The sequence below is a fragment of the Schistocerca serialis genome, chromosome 7 (genome assembly GCF_023864345.2).
Source record: "Schistocerca serialis cubense isolate TAMUIC-IGC-003099 chromosome 7, iqSchSeri2.2, whole genome shotgun sequence".
Taxonomy (NCBI): Eukaryota; Metazoa; Arthropoda; class Insecta; order Orthoptera; family Acrididae; genus Schistocerca; species Schistocerca serialis.
This window is the reverse complement of record NC_064644.1, coordinates 488871837-488898251: the sequence shown is the minus strand read 5'-3', so window position 1 is coordinate 488898251 and position 26415 is coordinate 488871837. Positions and strand designations below refer to the sequence as shown.

General features: G+C 43.5%; 1 protein-coding gene across 1 annotated transcript in view; it reads left to right on the top strand.

Annotated features, from left to right (window-relative positions):
- Positions 1-26415, top strand: part of LOC126412048 (ubiquitin-like protein 3) — a 491449-nt gene that overhangs the window by 400331 nt on the left and 64703 nt on the right. Inside the window, exon 2 of the mRNA XM_050081427.1 lies at positions 9053-9161. Within this exon, the coding sequence (XP_049937384.1) occupies positions 9053-9161 (109 nt within the window). The remainder of the gene's footprint in view (positions 1-9052; positions 9162-26415) is intronic.

Sequence of the window (26415 nt, the reverse complement as noted above, 5' to 3'; positions counted from 1 at the left end):
TCACACAAGTCTTCGCACCCGAGAGGAGCTCACAAAACTTCAGTGGACTGTTCTTCCTCATGCACCCTACAGCCCCGATCTCGCACCGTCGGATTTCCATATGTTTGGCCCAATGAAGGACGCAATCCGTGGGAGGCACTACGCGGATGATGAAGTAGTTATTGATGCAGTACGACGTTGGCTCCGACATCGACCAGTGGAATGGTACCGTGCAGGCATACAGGCCCTCATTTCAAGGTGGCGTAAGGCCGTAGCATTGAATGGAGATTACGTTGAAAAATAGTGTTGTGTAGCTAAAAGATTGGGGAATAACCTGGTGTATTTCAATGCTGAATAAAACAACCCCTGTTTCAGAAAAAAAATGTGTTGCATTACTTATTGAACTGCCCTCGTAGTAATAATGGACGAGGCTTTTGAAGGGCGAGGTGGGCAAACGTGGACCTGTTCGGAACTTGTTCCATCGTGGCAGCAAGTGTGCTGTCGTGACACCAGTTACAAAAGCATTCCGCAGCTGTTGTCGATGATGATGTTCTTGTGACTCAGTATAAAATCATTCTTCCAGAATAGTCCGATCGGAAGTGTTGCTGAGGCCTTTTTTCTGGGAACAGGCTGCATACTGTGATGAAATGTCAGACTCTCGTTAATTTAACGACAATAATTTCTGCATTTATTAGCGTAGATAATGATTATGATTGACTGTTGAATGACGTTGCTGTGTTGGTGGAGACTTTCACCATTCACCTAGGGAGTGGAGGACGAGCCGTGGATGGTACCTTGCGTTGGTTTTGAGATACACCGGTAGCGGTCTCGTAGCACTGAGTGTAGGCAGCAGTGCCACCCGAAGCCAAAAGCTGTCGACATCATTAAAATTGTTCGAGCATTTAGCAATCTAGACTGCCTCTCTGACCCTTCGTTTTCGTTGGTATGGCGCTATTGCTAAAATACCAATAGGATCAAAGTTTGTATTCTGACCATATTTTTCACTATGCCCAGCAAGAGCTGACAGTCATGCATAAACGAGGTGCCTCCCACTAGAACACCAGTCAACATTGGCATGATGGAGCATACTTTCTACAACTACTTTAAGTCGAAACGTGGCAGAAAATCCAAAGCTATTCTCGTTGTGTGTGAAGTATGTTAGCGGCAAGACACAATCAGTGCCTTATCTATGCGAAAGTTATCGATGACCGTGTTGTTAAAGCTCAATTACTAAACCAAAAGCTTCCGAATTTCCATCACCAGAGAAGACTAAGTAAATATTCCAGCAGTCTAATCAAGAATAGTTGCCAACATTAGTAATTTAAAGGTAGACAACCTCGGAATAGTGAAGCAACTTAAATCACTTAATAAAAGAAAATGTTCCAGTCCAAATTGTATCCCAATTAGGTTTCTTTCAGAATATGATGATGCATTAGCTCCATACTTAATAATCGTTTACAACCGCTCGCTTTTCGTCCAAAGACTGGAAAGTTACACATATCACACCAATGTTCAAGAAAGGCAGTAAGAATAATCCACTAAATTACAGGCCCATATTATTAACGTCGATATGCAGCAGGATTTTGGAACATATATTGTGTTCGAACATAATGAATTACCTCGAGGAGAACGGTCTGTTGACACATAGTGGACGTGGATTTAGAAAACATTGTTCTTGTGAAACACAACTAGCTCTTTACTCACACTCACGTTTCGATACTTGATCCATTTATATAGTACGACAATTGTTAAGACCATATGATTACCAGTATGCAGTGACAGAAATGGGCGCGCCGGACACGACCATCAGACGGACGAAAAACAAGTATCTCGGGAGGGAATAAGACATCGTTCTATTCTCAGTTTTTAGTGAAATTGCTATATCTTATCTACATTTCGTCCACACACAAAAGTTCACGCAGTTCGTTTTTATCCGTAAAAAAATTGGTTCAAATGGCTCTGAGCACGATGGGACTTAACTTCTGAGGTCATCAGTCCCCTACAACTTAGAACTACTTAAACCTAACTAACCTAAGGACATCACACACATCCATTCCCGAGGCAGGATTCGAACCTGCGACCGTAGCAGTCGCGCGGTTCAAGACTGTAGCGCCTAGAACCGCTCGGCCACCCGGGCCTGATTTTATCCGTACAGATTTCGTGCTATGCTTTACCTCATTTGATGCAAAACAGTAACTATGATGAATAACGAAAAGAAATTCAGTCCTTTAACGGCTGAAAGCGAGAGGAAACTACGGCCGTAATTTCCCCTGAGAGCATGCAGCTCTATTGTTTTGTTAAACGATGATGGCATCCTCTTAGGCAAAACATTCTGAAGCTAAAATAGTCCAGACGATGAAGATATTTAAGAAATGTATGATGAGATGAAGGAAATTATTTAGATAGTTAAGGGAGACGAAAATTTGATTGTGATGATGGACTGGAATCCAGTAGTAGGAAGGGAAGGAAAAATTGTATGTAAATACGGACTAGGGTTAAAGAATGAAAGAGGAAGCTGCCTCGTAGAATTTTGCATAGAGAATAATTAAATTATCGCTAACACTTGGTTTGAGAATCATAAAAGAAAGTTGTGTACGTGGGAGAGACCTAGACACACCCTGTTATACAATGGTAAGATAGAGGTTTCAGAACCAGATTTGTGAGAGTTTTCCAGGGGCAGATGTGGACTCTGACCACAATTTATTGGTTATGAACTGTACATTGAAGCTGAAGAAATTGCAAACAGGTTGTAAATTAAGGAGATGGGACCTGGATAAGTTGAACGAACCAGAGGTTGAGAGTTTCAGAGGGAGCATTACAGCAGTTCACCAGAACATGGGAAAGCAATACAGTAGAAGGCGAATAGGTAGCCTCGAGAGATGAAATAGTGAAGGTAGCAGAGGATCAAATACGTAAGAAGTATTGGATAACACAGAAGATACTAAGTTTAATTAATGAAAGGAGAAAATATAAAAACGCAGCAAATGAAGCAGATGATAGGGAATACAAATGTCTAAAAAATCAGTGTGATGATAAGTGCAAAATAGCTAAGCAGGAATGGCTAGAGGACGTATGTAAGGATTTAGAAGCATACTTCGCTAGGGATAAGATAGATACCGCACACAGAAAAATTAGAGACCTATGGAGAAAAGAGAATCAGATCTACGAATATTAAGAGCTCAAATGGAAAACAAGTCCTAGGCAAAGAAGGGAAAGTTGAAAGGTGGAATGCGTATATAGAGGGTCTATGCAAGGGAGATGGACTTGAAGGCAGTATTATACAAATGCAAGACGACATAGATGAACATGAGATAGGAGATATGATACTGCGAAAAGAATTCCGTTAGAACTACTGACAACCCTGGGAGAACTAGCCATGACAGAACTCTTCCATCTTGTGTACAAAATGTATGAGACAGGCGAAATACCTTCAAACTTCAAGAAGAATGTAATAATCCAAACTCCAAAGAAAGCAGGTGCTGACAGGTTTGAATATTACCGAACTATCAGTTTAATAAGTCATGTTTGCAAAATACTAACAGGCTCTGTAGAAGAATGGGAAAATTGCTAGAAGCCGATCTCAGGGGAAGATCAGTTTGGATTGTGGCGAAATATAGGAACACGGGAGGCGGTACTGACCCTACGATTTATCTTAGAAGATAGGTTAAGGAAAGGCAAACCTACGTAAGTAGGATTTGTATCCTTAGACAAAGCTTTTGACCATGTTGAATAGAATAGTCTCTTTGAAATTCTGAAGGTAGCAGGTGCAAAATACGTGAGCGAAAGGCTGTTTACAACTTGTACAGTAACTAGGCGGCAGGTACAAGAATTGAGGGAAATGAAAGGGGAGCAGTGGTTGAGAAAGGAGTTACACATTTGCCATGTTATTCAATCTGTGCATTGAGCTAGCAGTAAAGGAAACAAAAGAAAAATTTGGAGTAGGATTTAAAGTTCGAGGAGAAGAAATAAAAGCTATTTTGTTTGTCGATGACATTGTCATTTTGTCAGAGACAGCAAAGGACTTGGAAGAGCAGTTAAACGGAATGGAAAGTGTCATGAAAGGACGATATAACATGAACATCAACAAAAGCAAATCAAGGACAGTTGAATGTAGTCGAATTAAATCATCTGATGCTGAGGGAATTAGATTGGGAAACGCTTAAAGTAGCAGATGAGGTTTGCTATTTGGGCAGCAAAATAGCTGATGATGGCTGAAGTAGTCTGAACAACAGAAATTTGTTAACAGCGAATATAGATTTAAGTGTTAGGAAGTGTTTTCTGAAAGTATTTGTATGGAGTATATCCATGCATGGAAGTGAAACGTGGACAATAAACAGTTTGGATAAGAAGAGAATAGGAGATTTTGAAATGTGGTGCTACAGAAGAATTCTGAAGCTTAGATGGGTAGATCACCTAACTAATAAGAAAGGACTGAAGCTAATTGGGGAGACAAAAAATTTGCGACACAGCCTAACTAGGGAAAGGGATCTGTTGATAGGACTCATTCTGAGACACAAAGGGATCACCAGTTTAGTATTGGAGGGAAGTGTGGAGGGTAAAAATTATAGAGGGAGACCAAGAGATGAATACAGTAAAGAGGTTCAGAAGGATGTAGGTTGCAGTATTATTCAGAGATGATGAGGCTTGCACAGGATAGAGTAGCATGCAGAGCTGTATAAAACCAATGTTCGGACTGAAGACCACAACAACAACATTGAGCAAAGCTATCGAACTGTAAACTGTTCAAAAATCAAATTTTTTTGCGTAATAGTTTTCTTAATATCGATTGATAAGTATTTCATAACGGTCATACCACCGTCTCCCATCACAGGCAGCATAAGGCGAGCAGTACAGCGACAAGAAAGCCACTCTCAGCACGGAATCCAGAGAGAACGTCTGTAGCAGCCAAAGGACCGAAATTTATAATTAATAGTTTAACATTGAGATAAATAAAAAGGAAAAAAAAGTTGTTGGTAGCAGCGGGTCTCGAACCCAAGCCGACGAATTGACAGTCTGTGTCCTAAACGACTCAGCCGCGGTGCCGTTACAACAGTTGCACCTCTAAAGTGCCTCGTACTTTGTGCCTGCAGTGCTCAAAGAAAAATGCTGACCTAGTGATAAAACCAATGTGGCACCCTCAGTACTAGCAGGGATGACGTCACATCAGGGCATGTGGCATCGAAAACTGACAGTTGCGTCGCTTCTCTGATTTGATCATAGCGCGGCTGACTGTCATTTCAGCACTCGACACTGGTTTCCAGTTCTTGCGGAGACAGCATTTCAGCACACATGTGAAGAGAATTGGCGTAATTTTGGTGAGATTTCCTTCTCGCATTCAAAGAGGATTGCTATAACTTTAGTGTAATATTTATTGTGTGTTGTAGCACATTAGCACTTGGTCACAGGCCGCCACTGATCAGAAGATTCTACAAGAATGCAGTACCATATTACTTTTAACATAGCGTACAAAAAAATATTTTTGAAGAGACACGAACAGACACATTTCCACACCAGGTTAGAGGCCAGACACGACCACATTTGATTTCTTTCTCTTCGTAAAACTGACAGTGCCTAGAAACATCCATGTTAAGGACTACTCTGATGGACGTGGGAACACGTCATAATGCGCGTGATATAAAAATGCAATACAGGTTTTTGGGCGCATATGTTTGTTTTGGGCTGACGTGACGTGGGAATGCGTTGGATGATGGCATCTGACGCAACACGCCTTACGATGCGTGGGAAGAATGTCAAAAGAGCTAGGTGTTTCGTCAGTAGTGGGAAGGCGTCACGAGAGTCAAGTGGTTTTTCCTGTATCGTTTCCATTTATTATTTGAAGATGGAGGAGATGTTGATTGAGTACGTTCGGTCAAATCTGGTTCTGTATGACCCTACAAACCGGGAATATCGTAACCAGCATTCAAAGAAAGGGGCTTGAGACGAAATAGGAGAAAAACTCGGTATTCCAGGTTAGTGAAAACAGTTATTTTTTCCATACATTTTTATTAGTTTGTTCTTTTTTTTACAATTTATAATGGTTCAATATGCGTTATATTTGATATTGTTAGGAAAAAAGTATCAATCGATATCAAATAAAACCAGATGTGAATATAACAGATATTTATAATAAAAATTAGGTATATGAATTTATAACTAAAAATAACACCCAAAATTGAAATTGAAACTTGGTTATATTGAACTTAAAATGGTCGGTTATAATGAATGCACCTATTAAATAAATACTGCTGGACGTGTCACGGAGCAACTATATACCCTTTCGAATGGAGTGCCATTGCCAAGGACAACTTGCTGGACTATAATCAGAAACGAAGTACATTTTGAACTTTGGTGAAGGCCGCTTCTCTCACGAAATTTCTACGAATGGGTTCGAGGTTGGCTACACCATGAATGTGTTCACTTTCCATTCGGATTTGTTCCTTGAAAGGGGAAGTATTCCGAAGCATGTTGTGTAGACAGGTGGAAGCTAAAACTATTACATCAGCAGTTTCGGTTTAGTTTCAAAAGGCTTTAGAAATACGCTCCAGCGCTCTGCCAGAATTCCGAACGCGTTTTCTACAGTCCGTCGTGCTCTTGAAAGGCGGTAGTTGTATACCTTCTCGTCGTCACTTTTAATGGCTGCTTCTCCATTGCTGGTAGTAGCTCTTTGTCTTGTGAAACGCCGTATTTGTTGCTTTCAAATCTTTTCCCCGTCACAGATCGCTCAGAAGTTCCTCCCGCTACTTTGGCCGTAAGCTCCAACGTCAACAAGCGTGAATTTGTAATTTGCATCTACCAAAACCAGTAAAACAATGGAATATGTGCCTTTGTAGTTATAGTACAATGAACGAGCACCAGCTGGACATCGGATTTGAACGTCCTTGCCGTCCAAAGTTCCTTCCTGTGCAGTGTGGGTAATTCCACTTCTCATCACAATCCTTGACGATCTGTTTCCGTTCCTCTTTCTTTGGTTCTGGCATGTATATCGGTTGTAGAGTTTTCCAAATTATCTCGCAACACTCTTTAACTATTTCTCCAATAGATAAAAATCCAATCCGAAAAGAAAAAGCCAATATTCTATAAGAATTTCCAGTTGCTAAGTACCTGTGAACAGTGAAAAAAGCCCAATTAACGAAGCTCTTAACGTTGTCCTTTGGCAACTAGGCGACCTTTTATTGTCTTTGGGCGCCAAAGGAGAATAAATGAATAACTAATAGATGACTAAAGATAAACCTAGAATTCTAAACTAATTTCTCTGTTCTAGGTAATGAATGTAAAGACAGTTGGAATAAACTACGGAATGCGTATATCCAGGCTAAATACCGTGGAGCCATAAAATCAGGTCGGGCAGCGAAGAGTTTGAGCAAATGGAAATTTGAAGATGATTTGGCCTTTTCGGATCCAGCTCTCGTAACAAGAAAAATTCGAGGAAATGCGGAAGACAGCCCCAATAATGACGATTATGATGGAACACGGGAAGATATTGGCTTATGTCCGATTGATGAAACAGACCCACAGGTGGTCTCGTCAGAAAGTTCCCAATCTAACCCACCAAGAAAATACCTATTGCAAAGTGCAGTCCCTATAATGGCGAAGGCCACCGAAAATCCCACGGCCAATGTGTCAGATTGTCCAACAACTTTTACTCAACCTTCAGCGAAGCTCCCAAGCTCTGCAAAGTGCACCCGTTGCATCAAGTAACGACGTGGACGATGAATGCGAACTTCTTTTCCTCGGCATGGCGAAAAATGTGAAAAAACTGCGTCCTGATGAGCAAATCAGAGTGAAGATGGAAGTGAGGAACATTGTTTTGGGGGCAGCGTTGCAAGCTACACATGGGAGCTCATTTCAGGTGAACTCTGGTTACACTCTTAATACAAATCCATCATCATTCCATCAGTCCTCCTCAAGACCGACCATCTCCTCAGCAATCTGAACACATCTTGGACTGCACAACGGACTCAAGGTTCTCCTACACTTGGCAATAGAAGCAGCAAGAAAAAATTACTAATCTGTTATTACTTTTCTGACGTATAACAAAACAAACCTTGTGAAAAGAAAATCAAACAAAATTCCAAAATGTCACTGTGATATATAATAATGTATTAGCTCTTTCCTCAAGCCAACTGCAAGGCGCATCTCAGGCGGAATGCTTTCCCTTAGTTGAGTGGAGCGTTTCTCTATTATCGGACTAACCAAGCTCAAGAGATGGTAGAAGTCAGTTTTTGCCATTCTGGAATACCACTTAAACCGCTCTTCATGTTCTGTTAGTTGAGGCAGTAAATTTCGGAACTCCCCGAATTCGTCTCGCCCCATATTGATAGGATGCAATATACAGAGCAGCCATTTCTTCTTCTTCTTCCAGCATGTCAAAAACAGGGAATACATTCATGGTTGCAGGTTCAAAACAACCTGCACAAATGCTCACGAAGCAGTTGTTTCATGTTGCTATACATCAGGCCAATGTAAACACCACTTCATGTCTGACGTGGTCCCACGGTGCTTGACGTGACGTGTTTCCACGTCATGTCAGAGTAGTCTGTACTTACCCTTAGCCTATGGAGCGACATGAGTGATTTTTTCCAAATGTACTATGAGGTCCATTTACGTGATGCAGGGTGATTTATATATGTGCATCATATTGGAAGGATGTAATGATAAAGATTGGAAAATACTTTCACCACATCTTTGACAATTTTTTGGGAATCCGTTCATGTGATGAGTAAAATATTGATATCAACATTTTATATCTTTTAAGCTGAAAATGTTATTCTTAGTACGTACTGAAAACGTTGTCAGGATTGCCAAAATTTGGTCTAAAGATATCCAAACATTAATAATAGGCCCAAATCTGCTGTAGTTTTTTAATCAAAAAAGAATGCACTACGTGTAGCAAGTATTGGAGCTTTCTTAAAGAGTTAGGTTGTAGTGTCAACAGAGCAGGTGGGCAAGTTCAGGAGGAAAAGGGTCCTCGGTTTGAAAGTTGATGGAAGCCTTAAATGTGTGTACTCTTTGGATTCGCCGATTCACTCTTGCGTACTTGCGCTCCATATTCGTTTTCTCGCTCGTGTTGCAGATCAACTTGCGGCTCATACTGGTCAGCGGCAAGACGAAGGAGTTCCTGTTCAGCCCGAGCGACTCGGCCGGCGACATCGCGCAGACCGTCTTCGACAACTGGCCGGAAGGTGGGCAACACACACGGCACACAGCGAGCGGCAAGCGTACAGAATTCATACCGATGGAGGAAGCCTTTTGCGTGCATGAATTTACTAATTGTGTTGCAATAGTAAGTTCAACGCGTGACTTTGATTAAAAGTTGTGAAAACGTCCCATAATTAAATGATAACGTTCCCACCTCGCTCTGTAAGTATTATTCATTTTACACTAATGGCCAAGCTGTGTGGCCTGCGGCATATAACGTGGCTGCATGGCTCGGTGCCTCGTGCTTGCGCACTGGCCAATATTGCAAATAAATATGAAGACCGAAAATATTAACGTTTGAAAGACTGTGATACCTGCCCCAAGAAAAGTAACAATGCAGTGTTACTGAAGAATAATGGAGATTAGATGGATGAAGCAGATAACTAACAAATCAAATGGTTCAAATGGCTCTGAGCACTATGGGACTTAACTTCTGAGGTCATCAGTCGCCTAGAACTTAGAACTACTTAAACCTAACTAACCTAAGGACATCACACACATCCATGCCCGAGGCAATATTCGAACCTGCGACCGTAGCGGTCGCGCGGTTCCAGACTGTAGCGCCTAGAACCGCTCGGCCACCCCGGCCGGCCAGATAACTAACAAGCGGGAACTGAAACCAATTGTGACTTACAGTACAGTTTGGCTAAAGGAAATGGTATTGCATCCTTAGTCATCAACAAATAGTTAATTTGTATTATTTTCAGTTTATTGTCATTTGATATTCTATCCTGCCGACGCCATACTATATTACTAGTGCATCGGGTAATTACAGCAAACTTGTGTCGGCGGATACAGAGAAATTTTAGAGGCTGATAGCTGTATGTGTAGGCCACAGCCTTGTAAGAAGTCAGTCATTATTTAGTGAGGTTTCTTTTTTTTGGGAGGGGGGGTAAGGATGGTACTGATTGTACGAAGATACTGGAATCACTGTTTGTTCATCCCCCAGGGTGGTCGCCATACTATGGCGGGTTCGAGCTTGGCTACCACGGGGCGCCAGCCTTTGCAGCATCTTTTCCCTTCCGTGCTCCATGTCTGTCCTCTTGGTCCAGGCCAGGCCCACAGACGCTTGATTGCCTGAGCTGCTACCTTCCAAAGTTGCCGATTAGTCCCTCTGTCAAGTGTTCGGGAGGTGTGACCTGTGGTGTGAACAATCACCTAAGGCAGGTGCGCCTCCTTGTGAAGGGGGCCCCGCAGTTGGAAAGAGCGCTCCATCGGAGATAACTGATAATCATGGGGGATTTTCTCGCAATGAGCCAATCACCTTCACAATCAACGTGAATGGAACGAGGCGAACGATTCAAAGACCCTTCCAGTTGCACCACCGTTCATCGTGGTTTCACATACTCAAGACGGTTAGTTCTGTGCAATGGTAAATCCGTTTGTTATTCAGAAATATGTTGATGCCATAGGTGGCCGCGTGAAATCCTGCTCTCGTTTACAGAATGGCACTTTGCATTTGGAGACAACTTCTGATTCTCAACAACAACTGCTTGTTGCCTCGCTTCTCCACGGCTACTCCGTTCGTGTCAAGGCCCATAGAACTTTGAATTCTTCCCGTGGTGTAATTTACACCAGGCTGCTCGACGGTGTAACCAAAGCCGAAATCCAGTCTTACCACTCTGATCAGGGTGTCATTGCCGTCCATTGTGTAATGAAAAACGTAGATTCATCCTTAATGCCCACCCGCACTCTTTTCCTCACCTTTGATGGGGTGGTGGTGCCGTCCAAGCTCAAAGCAGGCTATGAAATTATCACAGTCCGGCCGTACATTCCGAACCCGATGTGCTACTACCAGTGTCATCGTTTCAACCACACTAGAACGTCTAGTCGACACCCAGCCAAATGTGTAACCTGTCGTAGGGATGCACACGAGGGCGATTGTCCGCCCCCTTCTCCCTGCTGTATCAACTGCAATGGCGGCCATGCCGCCTCCTCTCGGGATTGTCCCGTGTATCTTGATGGGCGGGCTGTCCAGGAGATCCGGATAAAGGAAAAAGTGCTTTACCCAGTCGCTCACAAGTTATTGGCTAGGCGCAGATCCTGCGTTCTCCCCTCTGACACTTGTAGTTCTGGTCTTGTTACCTCTCGCTCCATGAAGGACATGGTCACACAGAGATTCGACCTCAAATTCAGCTCTGAGCTTGTGAAATCGCCCATTGTCAAGGTAGCATCGCCATCCCGCCGTCGAGGTGTACAACAAGCCGTCGAACTCTCGCGTCAAGAGGCGAAGCCACCATTTACGCAACCGGTAGACCGTAAAGGACAGTAGTAGTAGTAGTCGTCCCATGGAGACTTCCTACGCCCCTCCAGCCAAACATCATCTGCGTTTTCCTCTACTAACCGGACAGGCTCGAAGAAGTCCACCAAAGGCAAACTGTCTTGTCCTTCACCAACTCGCAGATACTCTTCGATGCTGTTGCCACATGATACCTCAGCCCGCTCAGCCTCCATGTCGCTAGTGCGCACCACCAACCGATTTGCTGAGTTGAACTCAACAGACTGACAGCACAAGCAAGCCGATGCTTCTGTGGACCTCATGGAGCAGAATCCTCCTGCTTCTGTGACCTGTAGCAGCGAGTCTTCGCAGGCTGTCATTCGTCAGCCGCCAAGGGGACACCCCTTCATTTCTTCCTCATCATTACTCTCCTCCAATAGAACGTTCGCGGCCTTCGGTCCTACAAAGAGGATTTACGGCTGCTTTTAGCATCGCAGCGTCCCCTTGTACTGTGCCTTCAGGAAACAAAATTGCGTCCTTATGGCCACTTTGAGCTTCCACATTTTTCCCGGTTCGTTTTGACCTTCCCCCTGAGGTCGGCAATCCATGGAGGCGTCATGCTGCTCATACGGGATGACGTTCATAGTCAACCCATCTCCCTGACTACCCATCTTTAAGCTGTTGCAGTTCGCCTTTTCTTTCCCCACGCACGGTTTCCCTTTGTACCATTTATGTCCCTCTGTCATTCGATGCCACCAGGAGAGATTTCCTTCAGCTTATGGGGCTGTTACCTCCCGCATTTCTGCTACTCGGTGACTTTATTACGCATTATCCCATTTGGGGTTCTCCCAGAATTTGTCAGAGAAGTGCCCCCTTGGCTGATCTTAATCAACTCAACCACTTCTCTTATAATACTGGAGCACCTACATTCATTTCTGACTCCTCACACGCCTATTCCCATTTGGACCTATTCTTCCGCACTGCCTAGCTTGCCCACTGCCTTGAGTGGTCCGTTCTTTCTGACACCTACTTGAGCGACCATTTCCCATGTAATACCCTTTTGCTGACTTCTACCCCACCTGCGTTTACACAAATATGGCAGCTTACTAAGGCTGACTGGAGGCTTTACTCCTCCTTGGCTATCTTCGAAGAACAAGATTTCCTCAGTTGTATTGACCAGCGGGAATGTCTCGCAAACGTTATCCTTACTGCTGCAGAACCTTCCATTCCTCGCACTTCATCTTTACCACGCTGTGTCCCAGTCTCTTGGTGGACAGAGGCATGCCCCGACGCAATTCACGCACGGAGACGCGGTCTCCGCTTTTTTAAGTCATCCAACTGCATTCATTATAAACAGATGCGTGCAAAGTGTCGTCGATTTCTTCGGGATAGCAAAAAAGAAAGCTGGATTTCATTCACTAGTTCTTTTAACAGTTCCACCCCTTCCTCTGTCGTGTGGGCCAACCTCCGACGGCTCTCTGGGACCAAGATCCATTCGCCAGTTTCCGGCCTGACAGTAGCAGCCGATGTTATCGTGGACCCTGTTGCTATCTCCAACACACCTTGGGCCGCCATTTAGCGGAAATTTTGATCTCTTCCCAGTATTACCCTGCTTTCCTTCATCGGAAACGAGCGGAGGCGACTCGGACGACACCCTTCTCTTCTCATACTCGTGATGCTACAATGCCGCCTTTATTATGAAGGAGCTTGATCATGCTCTCAGTTTATCCCGATCCTTCACCCCAGGGACAGACGCAGTCCACATTTAGATGTTGCAGGACCTTTCTCTTGCAGGCAGGCAGTTTCTGATTAATACGTACGACCACATCTCGGCAGAGCGCACATTTCCCGGACGTTGGCGTGACGCCACTGTCATACCCATACCCATACCTAAGCCCGGTAAGGACAAAGACCTTCCTTCTAGCTACCGCCCCGTCTCTCTCATCAGCTTTGTTTGCAAGGTGATGCAGCGTATGATCCATGTCCAGCTGGCATGGTGGCTCGAGTCTCGCAATTTACTAACGACTGCACAGTTTGCATTTCGAGCGCGGCGTTCTGCAGTTGACCATCTCATCATTTTGTCCTCCCACGTCATGAATTGTTTACAGCGGAAATCCCAGCCTGTGGCCGTGTTTTTCGATTTGGAGAAGGTCTACGACACCTGTTGGAGAACCGGTATCCTCCTTACTCTGTGCACGTCGGGCTTCCGTGGCTGCATGCCGTTTCCTTCAGGAATTTTTAAAAGATCGAGTTTTCAAGGAACATGTGGGATCTGTCTTGTAGGACACCTTTATCCAGGAAACCGGTGTGCCTCAGGGTTCCGTCCTGAGCGTTATCCCCCATCATCTTTGCTATCGCCATTGACCCTATAATGGCCTGTCTCCCGCCTGGCATCTCCTGCTCCCTTTTTGTTGACGATTTTGCCACTTGTTGCAGTTCTCGACGGACCTGTCTCACTGAGTGGCGTCTTCAGCGATGTCTTGATCGTCTTTACTCCTGGAGCATCGACAATGGCTTTCATTTTTCCTCTGACAAAACTTATGTATGAATTTCTGGCGGCGCAATTGGTTTCTCTCACAATTTTTACATCTTGTGCCTGTTACTCTTCCGTTCGTTGAAACTACGAAGTTCCTGGGGCTCTTGCTCGATAGGAAACACTTTGTCCTCGCATGTGTCTTGGCAGCCCGCTGTACACGGTCCCTCAATGTCCTACGCGTCCTTAATGGTACTTTCTGGGGTGCAGTTCGAACCACCCTCCTTAGTTTTTAGTGGTCCCTTGTCCGTTCGAAACTCGACTATGAGTGCTTTGTTTATGCGTCTGCACGTCCATCTCTCTCACGCCGTCTCAACACTATCCACCATCGTGGTATCCATTCGGCCACTGGCACCTTTTACACTGGCCCAGTTGAGAGTCTGTGTGCGGAAACTGCTGAACTACCACTGTCCTACCGCCATGACTTTCTCCTTAGCAGGTTGCATATCGTTTGACTGCCATGCGTGGCCACTCATCCTATGCTTCCTTCTTCAATGATTCCTTTGATGGCCAGTATGGGACGCATCCCTCTTCTCTGTTACCTCCTCGAGTCTGCTTTTGGCACTTGCTATGGCGGCTTAACTTAACACTACCTTTAACTTTCCCGGTGGGTGTGAACCCTCCACCACCTTTGCTTCGTGAAGCGGCCCGTGTTAATCCTGGCGTTCATGCGCTTACTAAGGACACTACTCCAGTCTCGCTCCATCGCCTTCAGTTTCAAGACCTTCGCATGGAATTTCGCGATAGTACCTTTGTATACACTGCTGGCTCTCGGACTGACCGTGGGGTTGGGTGTGGCGCCCGTGTCTTTCTATATGGGCTTGCGACACATTCCTCAGTATTTACAGCCGAGTTCTTCGCCCTGTATCAGGCCACGGAGTACATTTGGCGACACAGCCTTTTCAATTGTGTCCTCTGCTCAGACTCTCTCAGCACCCTTCAAAGTCTATGTGCGCTGTACACCGCCCATCCCGTAGTGAAACGGGTCCAGGAAAACTGTCGCTTGCTCGTTCTTGGTGGAGCCACTGTGATGTTTATGTGGGTTCCTGGTCATGTCGGTTTGTCAGGAAATGAGGCTGCTGACAAGGCTGCAGTCCTCGTACCTCAGCCCACTAATTCCTAATTTCCTTCAATGATATCTGTGTTGCCGTCTGTTAGGAGTTGGTGTCCCTTCGGCGTCGCCAATGGCCCTCCCTTCACGGGAATAAGCTCCGGCTTATTAAGCCTCTCCAAGCGGCTTCGAGGACCTCCTCTTGGCCCTCCCGCCGCGAGGAGATTTTAACTAGGTTGCGTATTGGACACTGCCGTTTTGTTTTAGCCATCGTCATGTGATAAGTGGCGCTCCCACGCCACTTTGTGCACACTGCGCCCAAGTTTTAACTGTCCGCCACTTCATGACGGAATGAACATTTTTAGCCTTTTACGTTCCCGCTTGGGTTTGCCGTCTAAGTTACTGGTCAGCAAATGACATATGGGCTCGGTCGCGTTTTACTTTTTATCCGTCAAAGCACTATGGCAAAGGCCATTTAATTTTTAGTTTGGGCCTCCGTTTCTGTATGGTGTCTATTGTAGCCCTTTCTCCACGTTCCTGTTTTATCTGTCTTCTCTTATGTCAATTTGGAACAAACAAAACAAAACAAAACAAAGCAAAGCAAACTGTTGTTTTTGTCTCTTGCACACCACCAAGCCAGTCACATAAATTTAAAAAAAAAATTGGAAAGCCCATAGCTTGTATCTTGTGTAGACGACTGGGGGAGTTTGTGTCATGGTAAGGTGCAGTGAAATTGTGGACAAGGAAGCGCCTTTTGCCATTTGTGTCTTTTGCCGGAAGCTCTGTGTATTTGTTTTGTTGTGTCGGAATCCAGGGAGAGTTGACAAAAGTTCCATAAGTTTCTCAGTCACGCTGTACATTATTTTCGAAAGATGAGTATTGTTGTCTCTCCGTATTGCAAAAGTGTACGCGCGACGAGTCAGATGTTGTCATGTCCTGACTGTGGGTTTTGCGAGGTATTGAGTGACCGCGTCCGTTCTAAAGGGATTTCAGTCGGTTGGCCGAAGTGATATGAAGACTCGATTGTCTGACTTAAATTCCTGAGGTGGATATGTAAGATCGGATACAATTTTACTTCAACCTTTTATATCGAATCTCAGCTACAGAAACGACTTCCCTAACTGAGTTGCCTAGAAGGGGAAGTCGTTACGCAGAGCCTTGGACTGTTCATCATCGTTCTGTCTGCTAACTCGAACCCTCGCATAACATCTTAGGAGCAGCAGAGCTTCCAGCCCGTGACGCTGGTTGCGACCATCCGCGACTGCTTCTCACGACTAACACCGTTGCTGCCCGCTGCCGTCTTCGCGACCACCGACTGCCTGTGGACACTCGGTCCTAAAGTGCTATCTCCTTTTCCCCTTCGAGCCCGCTTGTCTCTGACGTTAGTCAATGTCGAGGGCTTCTCATCCCCTAATTGACTACTCTTGTCCTTCTCTTCGGATATCTTTGAGTCCGAGTGGAGGGAATACAAAGTCTTTCCCTGCACGGTCTCTAACTACGTCCTAAGCCCTTCATTGGCTTATCGTGACGTAGCTATCCCCCAATCGCCAGACTACTTTCTCTTCCTTAGCTCCTGTCTCGTGTGCCAATTCTTACACCTGTATAGTCCAAAGGCCTTAGCTTAATTAATTCTGTCTCATTGTAAGGACCCTGCCGTATTGATTCTGACACTTTACTCACACTTCAACGTAAAAGGATAGTGCTACATTAATTCGGTCACATCGCATACGTCTTCATCTTCTGAAGACCTTCTGTCTTCAGTTCTGTCGCCTAACTCGCTGCGTCCGCCAGCTGACCTTATGGCCCCTCAGGCTGCTTCTGCTGCACCGGTCTCTGTCTTCACTTTGGCTAATTTTCAACATTGTTCCCGGGAATTCGCTTTTCGCTGTGGAAGCAACAATGTGACAAAGATCTGGAAAAGAAGACACTATCCACTAACGATCGATTACTTATTTTTGATCCATCACTGAGTATGTTAATCACTTCAGGCCGCTACGTATTTGCGTGTCGTAAACACCGAGTCCAAATCCGAAAGCAGCATTGTCAATAAAGTACTCACTTAGCACTGAAAAGCACGTTAATTTTCTACAATAATGTACAGGTGGAACAATAGCGTCTCCTGCTATTAACGCGAACGTAAAACATTTCCAGAACCTCCTAGAAATGATAACTGTAGTTGTTGTTGTTGTGGTCTTCAGTTCTGGTTTGATGCAGCTCTCCATGCTGCTCTATCCTGTGCAAGCTTCTTCATCTCCCAGTACCTTCTGCAATCTACATCCTTCTGAATCTGTTTAGTGTATTCATCTCTTGGTCTCCCTCTACGATTTTTACCCTCCACGCTGCCCTCCAATGCTAAATTTGTGATCCCTTGATGCCTCAGAACATGTCCTACCAACCGATCCCTTCTTCTTGTCAAGTTGTGCCACAAACTCCTCTTCTCCCCTATTCTATTCAATCCCTCCTCATTAGTTATGTGATCTACCCATCTAATCTTCAGCATTCTTCTGTAGCACCACATTTCGAAAGCTTCTATTCTCTTCTTGTCTAAACTATTTATCATCCATGTTTCACTTCCATGCATGGCTACACTCCATACAAATACTTTCAGAAACGACTTCCTGACACTTAAATCTATACTCGATGTTAACAAATTTCTCTTCTTCAGAAACGCTTTCCTTGCCGTTACCAGTCTACATTTTATATCCTCTCTACTTCGAACATCATCAGTTATTTTGCTCCCCAAATAGCAAAACTCCTTTACTACTTTAAGTGTCTCATTTCCTAATCTAATTCCCTCAGCATCACCCGACTTAATTCGACTACATTCCATTATCCTCGTTTTGCTTTTGTTGATGTTCATCTCATGCCCTCTTTTCATGACACTGTTCATTCCGTTCAACTGCTCTTCCAAGTCCTTTGCGGTCTCCGACAGAATTACAAAGTCATCAGCAAAAAATGATAAATACTAAATAACAAATTATTGTTTGTGATAGGATTTGAGCTGGCAACCCGGATCACGCCAGTCGGTGGCTATAACCCCCAGACCATATTGCGCGCAGCACAAATTGCGGCAATGTATACAGTTTTTATGCTTATGTTGTTAATATTTGACATTTCACATTTGTGGTCAATGAATGTTGCACAAACTGAGTAAAGGAACTTCCAACTGTGTGATGTGAGAATACCAAGTCAGTTGTGAATTGTGGGTTGTTTCCAGGAACTGTGCATCATCATCTGTAGAGCAAGTAAATACCACTACTTCCGGGACCGATGACCTTAGCAGTCTGGTCCCTTTAATTCCACAAACCAACCAACCACTACTTCCGATTTCCGAGATTATATTGCTAGCCCCTCTTTTACTAGACAGCTGTTAAGCAGTGTTCCAGAAGTCTGTCAGATATCCTGGGGGGATGTGGACATTGACTACGAGAAACATAACATCTGCGTAGTGTAATTGTTTAGCAACTGTTAGTTCAGAAAGTTTACTATATGTATATATTACGTTGGGATGAGGACTGCACCTTGAAGAATTCTGTGTGAGCCTTCCGCCCAAATTTAGGTCCAGCAATGGAGGGTGAAGCTTTGACAATGCCAGCCACGCAGACATACAGGTGCGAGCGCTCAGGGTTGAAGATAACAGTATTCTAAGTCTGAACAAACACATACACATTTCCCTACACGTAACACTGCAATCTCCCGACACTGAAACATTTCTTACCTCATGATTATGCGTGTACCATCAGAAGCATTAGATCTGCCATACATCTTCAATGAAATGCTGCTTACAGGAAAGCTCCCAGTGATGTCGGGCACAGAAACCTACGTACGGAAGCAAGGAAGAAGGCCACTCACACTGGGTCTTAAAGGTCAAAAAAATGGCTCTGAGCACTATGGGACTTAACTTCTGAGGTCATCAGTCCCCTAGAACTTAGAACTACTTAAACCTAACCAACCTAAGGACATCACACACATCCATGCCCGAGGCAGGATTCGAACCTGCGACCGTAGCGGTCGCGCGGTTCCAGACTGTAGCGCCTAGAACCGCTCGGCCACCCAGGCCGGCTATTAGAGGTCATTTCCACTAATCTTACACGTAAGCAAAATTTTGATATTCCTTGTTAAAACATGACTACAGAACGAGTATGGTAGGTACCCGTCGAGTATTCCAAGAGCATAAAGCTTATGTCTTCGTATACCGACTTGTAATCTGCGGTGAAGGAGCAGTTAAGGACAAATGCGACCAAGGAGTCACTCATATTCGCCTCCTTTTTCATCGGGGGTTGCTGAGAAAACACGAAAAAACTTTTTTTCACCATTTTTTCGCTGTCAGCAGCGGATTTACAAATAACTTACCACATCAAATTTCTCGCGGTTTACCTAGAAGTGTCATCTTCCCGTTTTCAAAAATTTTATCCGTTACCGACAGACATGCCAAAAACATGATTTTTTGATATAAAAACGGAGGCGCGGATTCCAAGATGGATATTTGCAGCAAATGGCTGAAATTTTTGTAATATCTTCATAAGATCCTGATACTAACGAACGATGAAAATTTTCGTCATACCTTTATCCCTTTCCGAGATAAAGAGGTTCAAGGTTACCCTACTTGTACACGTAAAATGCGTACGTGAAATCCAGTGAGAGGCGGAAACGTTTATAAAGTGACTTCACACGAAGAAATAGTCTATAAAGTGTTTTCATTATCATCAGAAGGGCTCTGGGAACCACATATTGTGCTGAAGAACGTGCAAAATTTTTGTGATCGTAAAATCATGTCTGAGTTGGAAATTTAGTTTCGCGTTATTTCAATTTCATATCAGTAAACTATCAAAATTGTTCTGACTCATCAAGTTCTTTTCATATGAGTGACGTGCCCTGCTGTACCAGGGAAAAGAATGGAACCAGCGGAAAATGCTCCCATCAAAGCACAAGAAAGGCAAATGTGCTCCTGTTTAAAAAAAACTGTGTCTGGAAAGAGTAAGTACCAACTGCCTCATTCTACCTTCCTGGGCACCTTTAAAAATTTCCCCAAAAAGTTTGGCATGCGAACATATTTCGCGCTTTTTATGCTGAGAGAGGAGGCAGTGGCATCGGGAAAGAGGCGGAAAAGCAGTAAATACTGGAAGATAGTAGACAGTGGTTGTTGTATGGATAGGGCGAAGGAGTCAGTGGCACTGTGTGTGTGTGTGTGTGTGTGTGTGTGTGTGTGTGTGTGTGTGTGTGTGAGAGAGAGAGAGAGAGAGAGAGAGAGAGAGAGAGAGAGAGAGAGAGAGAGAGAGAGAGAGAGAGGGGGGGGGGGGAAATAAAGAGGAGAAAGTGGGATTGGATGAGAGCCATTGATAATGAGAGACAGTGTCTATGAAAAAAAGTGACAATGACAATAGATGGCAGCAATGGGAAGAAATGAATAACAACAGTAAGAGAGAGCAAGAGGGAGACAGTGACAATGAGAGAAGAGAGGAGGAATAGTAGTAAGACAGAACGAAGGAGGCTGTGGGTGTGAGGCAGGAGACAATGACAGTCAGACACAAAGAGAGAACTGAAATAAATTGATGTGAATGAGTGAGTGAGAATGGGCAGTGGGAGTGGATGGATACGAGCAACTTAAAAAGGCAAAGAGGGACTAGTAGTGTAGTCGTCAAACTGTGGCCCGCATCAAGCATTCGCGTAGCCAGCGACTCTCAGATGTATTTTATAATAATGTGCAGCTAAGAGCTGATTTTAAAAAAATAAGCTCTCAGCGTTTTTTTTAAGTGCGTGGTTTTCCTTTTGAGTAACAAACAAAAACAGTATTTTAAAACGTGCTTAATTATAGTTGACGTTTGTGAATTCGGCGGTTAGCCACGTTGGATAGTACCTCAAGGGGCAGAGGGGTAAGCAGCGCAACCGCTCCAGGGGTAGAGGATGTGGGAGGGAGAATGTTTTATTGTTTGCCTGGCAAGTCACGGACGTGCGTGAGTAGAAGGAAAATTGCATTCAAAACATTTGGTACACATTTGTGATCGTGAGTCATATTTCATAAAGCATTTAAATATAAACACAATTGCTGTTATTAATAAGTCATCCGCTCACAAAGACACACAATAACACTTGGTCAGGCAATTACAGTGTCACAGCTTTGGGGTCGCTGAGACTGGCAGCAATCTGGAACAGAGAACAGTCTGCACCAAGTGTTCCGAATGGAGCCGACTTTAAACATGGGGGCCGGCGGCAAACTTATCTTCTCTTTACTATAGTTATTGTATGGGGAGAGCACAGCATATTAATTTATGTCAAATAATAAGGGGTACTTCAATCACTTGTAAATAATGTTAATTTCACATCGAGATTTCGGTCACAGTGGGCCGTCTTCAGTGCACTAAATTTGCGTTACAACATTGAAACCATTTACATATGCACGTAGTTCCAACTGGACTGCTCTTGTCAAAGGTTAAGTTGGAATATGTACTCTAACCTTGACACGAATAGTCCAGTTGTGATAATGTGCGTTTATAGTATAGATGTGGTTTTAATGTTTTAACTTACGTTCACTGCGCTGGAGTTGGCCACACTGTCGCCGAAATCTGGATACGCAATGAACATTTGTGCGACTTGATTACTGTCCCCTTTACTACTTAAAATACTGTCACTGGGCACAGCTGTTTCCCCATCGAATCTTATTTATGTAGGGTAGCGGTTAATAAACAAGATCGGAACAAACGCGGCCTGAGGTGCCACTCCACAATGACAGTATTGGTCTGCAGCAAAAAAGTTTGGCGGCCACTGGACTAGTAGGTTGAGCGAGGTACAGTTAGGGGAGCTTGTAGGAGTGAGGTGAGATGCATGTTATAAAAGGGCTCGAATACGTTCGCGTGCCAAAATTTTTGGAAATATTTTTGAAGGCGCTGAGGAAGGTAGAATGAGGCAGCAGATACCCCACTTTTCAATCAGTCCTGTAAACAGGAGCATATTCGCCTGTTTTGTGCTCCGATAGAATCATTTTTACGCTGGTCATAGAAAGTCTTTCCGACTACTGGATGTTAAATCAACTACTCCAGATCACAACAGTGGAATATCAGTCTGATTCGCTGCCTCAGTTTTAAGCATTGTAACGTTGTTCACTGTACTCTTCATCCAATTTTTATTTTGCCGTGAAATGCACACTAGCACCCGAATCAAAGTACCAATACCTTCTATTAAGCGCTTGCCAAATGTTGATGGGTCCAACTTGTGGAAACAAATGCGTTCCAAACGTAGGCTTAAACTCCACGGCTCACATTAGTGGAAAACGAAAGTAGGAGCAAACTTATTTCTTGTGTGTTTGATATGGCTCCATTCAATACATACATTATCCAAGAAACAATACACCATGAGAGAAATAAAACTTATGTTAATTACCGCGATTAAATATAACCACCTCGACTCTAAGCGCAGTGTTCGGCCCATATCCAAAACATATTGATCCGACGCAAAGAAGACAAAAAAAAGTTTGCATGAAGCGGAACGACGTGGAAACGCACTGAGTATGAAATGGCGTTACATATACCACAGTGATTTCGAAACTACTATGCAATGCAGGACTATTAATTTGTAGAGTTGCAGGTATTTTCCTATTAGAATTCGTTCAAGTGAAGCATTTGTTGTTGCAATTACATTTTTTGTTGACAATATTTACGTTTAGATGTCGTGTTATCATATTCCTTCTGAAGAACTCACACCTGAAGAGGCCCTCGAAAATACATTCCTGTTAAAGTATTGTTTATATGTAACAATTTAAATTTTGAGGTACGGTAAGGAACAGGAATTAAAATGTCTCCCAGAGCAGCATCACACGAAACAAAGGTGTAGCCGAATAACAGGTATCGGCATGTCTGCTTGTATTTCGACTGTTTCGCGCGTCACGCTGGCCCATTTCGCACGTGTCGTCTCAAACCGCCTGCGCACGGACTTCGTCGAACTAAATGGTACGTCAAGGGGTTAAAAGAACCGCTTAAAAATACTGCACTCAAGACATTTTAGGCTCTGTTTTGTTCGATATCAATAACCTCACTGTAGGACACGTACTTTTTAAAAGTCCTTGCTTTTACAGTTACAGCAAATAACTTCTTTGGTTGGTTGGTGGGTTGATTTGGGGGAGGGAACCAAACAGCGAGGTCATCGGTCCCATCTGGTTAGGGAAGGATAGGGAAGGAAGTTGGCCACGCTCGTTCAAAGGAGCCATCCTGGCATTTTCCTGAAGTGATTTAGGGAAATCACGGGAAACCTAAATCAGGATAGCCGGACCGTCGTCCTCCCGAATGCGAGTCAAATGTGCTAGTCACAGCGCCGCCTCGCTCGTTAATAACTTCTTTATTGCCAGAGTTGTCAAACTAAAATTTCTGTTTCTTCCACAAGTCCGTTGTCGTTTTTTATTCTTCTGCATCTCCGCACGAAGATGGAGCAGTAATAAGAATTATTTAAACTTTGGCCTTGGAATCCTCTTTTTCAACTACCTCTGTCGGCAAATTATTCATTGCCATATTTGTTCAGTAAAACGATTCTTTTGAACAACAATATCCTGGACTTCAAGTGAGGACACCTTATTCCAGATCTCTTAACCGTTTTGATGAAATGTTATCTAGATACCCTGGTATTTGAGCCCATAACCTGTTGAGAGTTCTATCACATGTGAATTCCGCCGAATACCTACTTGTGCTGACAACCTTGCATACTACTGAACACTTTATTTGACGACTTCACGTTAAGAGCAGCTCACACATTACACTACTCGCTACACAACGAACGGACATGACCACAGACACCAGATACACATGGTACATAGGACACAATAAGGCAAGACAAAGAAACAATTTAAAAAAGACAGACAAAAGGGTCGGCCGCAGTGGCCAAGCGGTTGTAGGTGCTTCAGTCCGGAACCGCGCTGCTGCTACTGTCGCAGGTTCGAATCCTGCCTCGGGCATGGGTGTGTGTGATGTCCTTAGGTTAGTTAGGTTTAAGTAGTTCTAAGTTCTAGGGGCACTGATGACCTCAGATGTTAAGTCCCATAGTGCTCAGAGCCATTTGAACAGACAAAAGGTTATGGCTCAAAGAGTCCACAGACATTGATTTGAGTGCTTTCATCAAACTCAACAACATTGTTTAACAGTACAAAGTTTCGGCCTTTTAATAATGAATAGCCATGCTGTTTCACTCGACTGTTTACAGCTGCATGCTGTATGATTAAGAGTAACCACAAGTGACACATTGATCAGTGAGAAAATTTACTGCCATAGGTCATTCACTATGATTTATCTTGGTGGGCACTAAAGGGTCATAATTGTCAAGAGAGTAGCAGTATGAAAAGTTTTCATGATGATTTAATTACACACACTCGAAGACAAGAACGACGAAACGACGATGCACCACAAAGAAGAAATTATCTTAATGGGCTGGTAATCGATAGATGTTAAGTATGTCTACAGTCAAACTGATGATTACAATTTCAGGAAAATTGGATGATTCATTCAAGAGAGAGAGAGTTTCACAAATTGAGAATGTCAGTAATGTGGTGGTCCATCTCTGGCTCTTATGCAAGCAGTTGTTCAGCTTGGTAATAATTGGTTGAGTATTTGGGTGTCCTCCTGAGTTATATCATGCCAAATCATGTCCAGTTGGCATGTTAGATCGTCAAAATCTCGAGGTGGTTGGAGGACTGTGAGTAGGGGGATACACTATGTTCTGGCGCTTGTTGTTAGCGTGGGCTGCATACATTCAGGGGAAACCTTGATTGATTTACGATTTCTCCCTTTTACGTTAACGTATTGTTCTGTCAAGTGGTTTATGACCCCCTTGGGATTGATTTATGAACCCCCTTGCCAATCAATACAAGCACATTTTTGATATCAAATGTACGACACCTACTGTTTATAAGGTTCAAACTTTATTATGGTTCAGAAAATATGATATGTTAAAACAGTCCTATAAAATGATCGTCGGCAGCTTAAAATGCATGCAAGGAAATGACAACATCTTACAAGGAAATGAACACCGCGATTAGTAGCCAGAGGAGATGTAACAGTCTTATCGCAGGTTACTACTGCCCTTGGTAACATTCTTCTTGCACAAAGAAGTTATGGTCCAGTGTTAGGTTGTATTGCTCATGTGCAGGATAATATGGCCATTTCGCCTTCACATCATTATGGAATGCCTCCTACTTCCACTATTAAGGTGTGTATGTATAGCATCAGTCCAGATCACACAAGTAGCACTCATTTCATGGTATTTTTTCTCCAATTTTCTCTATTCTCAGTCAATTTCCGTAATTCTGTTAGGTTTTCACGATTTTACATATTCTTCATATTCCTCCCAATTTATTGTATTTCCAAAGAATTTTTCATCATTATACTTAGAATTTTATCCATTTTATATCATTTTTCATATTTTTTTGACAGTTTTCCATATTTATATGGACATACCCATGTGTTGTTTGATTTTCTATGAAAATATTTGCGCGTCTTATATACCAGTCTACCAAGACCTCCCCTCCTCCTGATGATCCACATGCATGCTTTTTGGATACGATGATCATGAAAAGCATAGTAACAGTCGCTTTGTACCTATATGAGGCTTAGCAAGTGGTGCAGATAATGAATGTATTGGAAACTCGAAATCGGGAAACAATTACATGTATTGGTCTGACCCATCAGAGACCCTGTCTACAGATTCAGGTAGTGCTGCACTTGATGGAAACGCAAAGTCTGGAAACAGGTAGTTCTACACATTCATTTGACTTACAGTCCATTGTGTAGGGATCTGCAATGGGGAGTTGACATGTGTACAGAGTTGACTTCTGTTGCTGTCTACATGGCATCGAGATAGATGGCGTTACAAATACTGTTTGTTAGTGCGGTAAATATCTAGCAGTGGCATGACAGAGTTGCAAATATCGCTTAAAACCACGTTCCATACTTGAATAACTTTCTTAATTCGGCGATAAGGATGATTTTATTACGAGCTTACACGACTGCGATGTATACCCACACTTTTGACCTGTTAATACACACCCCAGCGAACATCGTCTATATTGAATGTCGCGGTATTTGTGTAGAAGAACCACTTCATTAGGAAGTAACACCATATCTCGATTTATAAGGCATGTATAGTTTTTAACATGGATATCGTCAGCAACTCTTATTTATGTCTGTACAACCAAGGCTGCTTCTTATGAAGGGCGATAGAACATAGTCACTGAGGTCGTGTTTTTAATAGCGCGATCCTAACGCGAAATGTATGTAGCCAGCAGTAGATTCCTTCAGCGGTCAGCTGCAAATGTCTGTTCTCAATAGTGTTACTCGAAAAGAACATTTTATTTCCTCCAGGGATTCCCATTTGAAATACCTGGCGAGTGTTATCCGACCGCAGAAAACAAATTACTCACTATGCAAAGTGACTCTCTTGATCAGTTTAATTAATTAACCT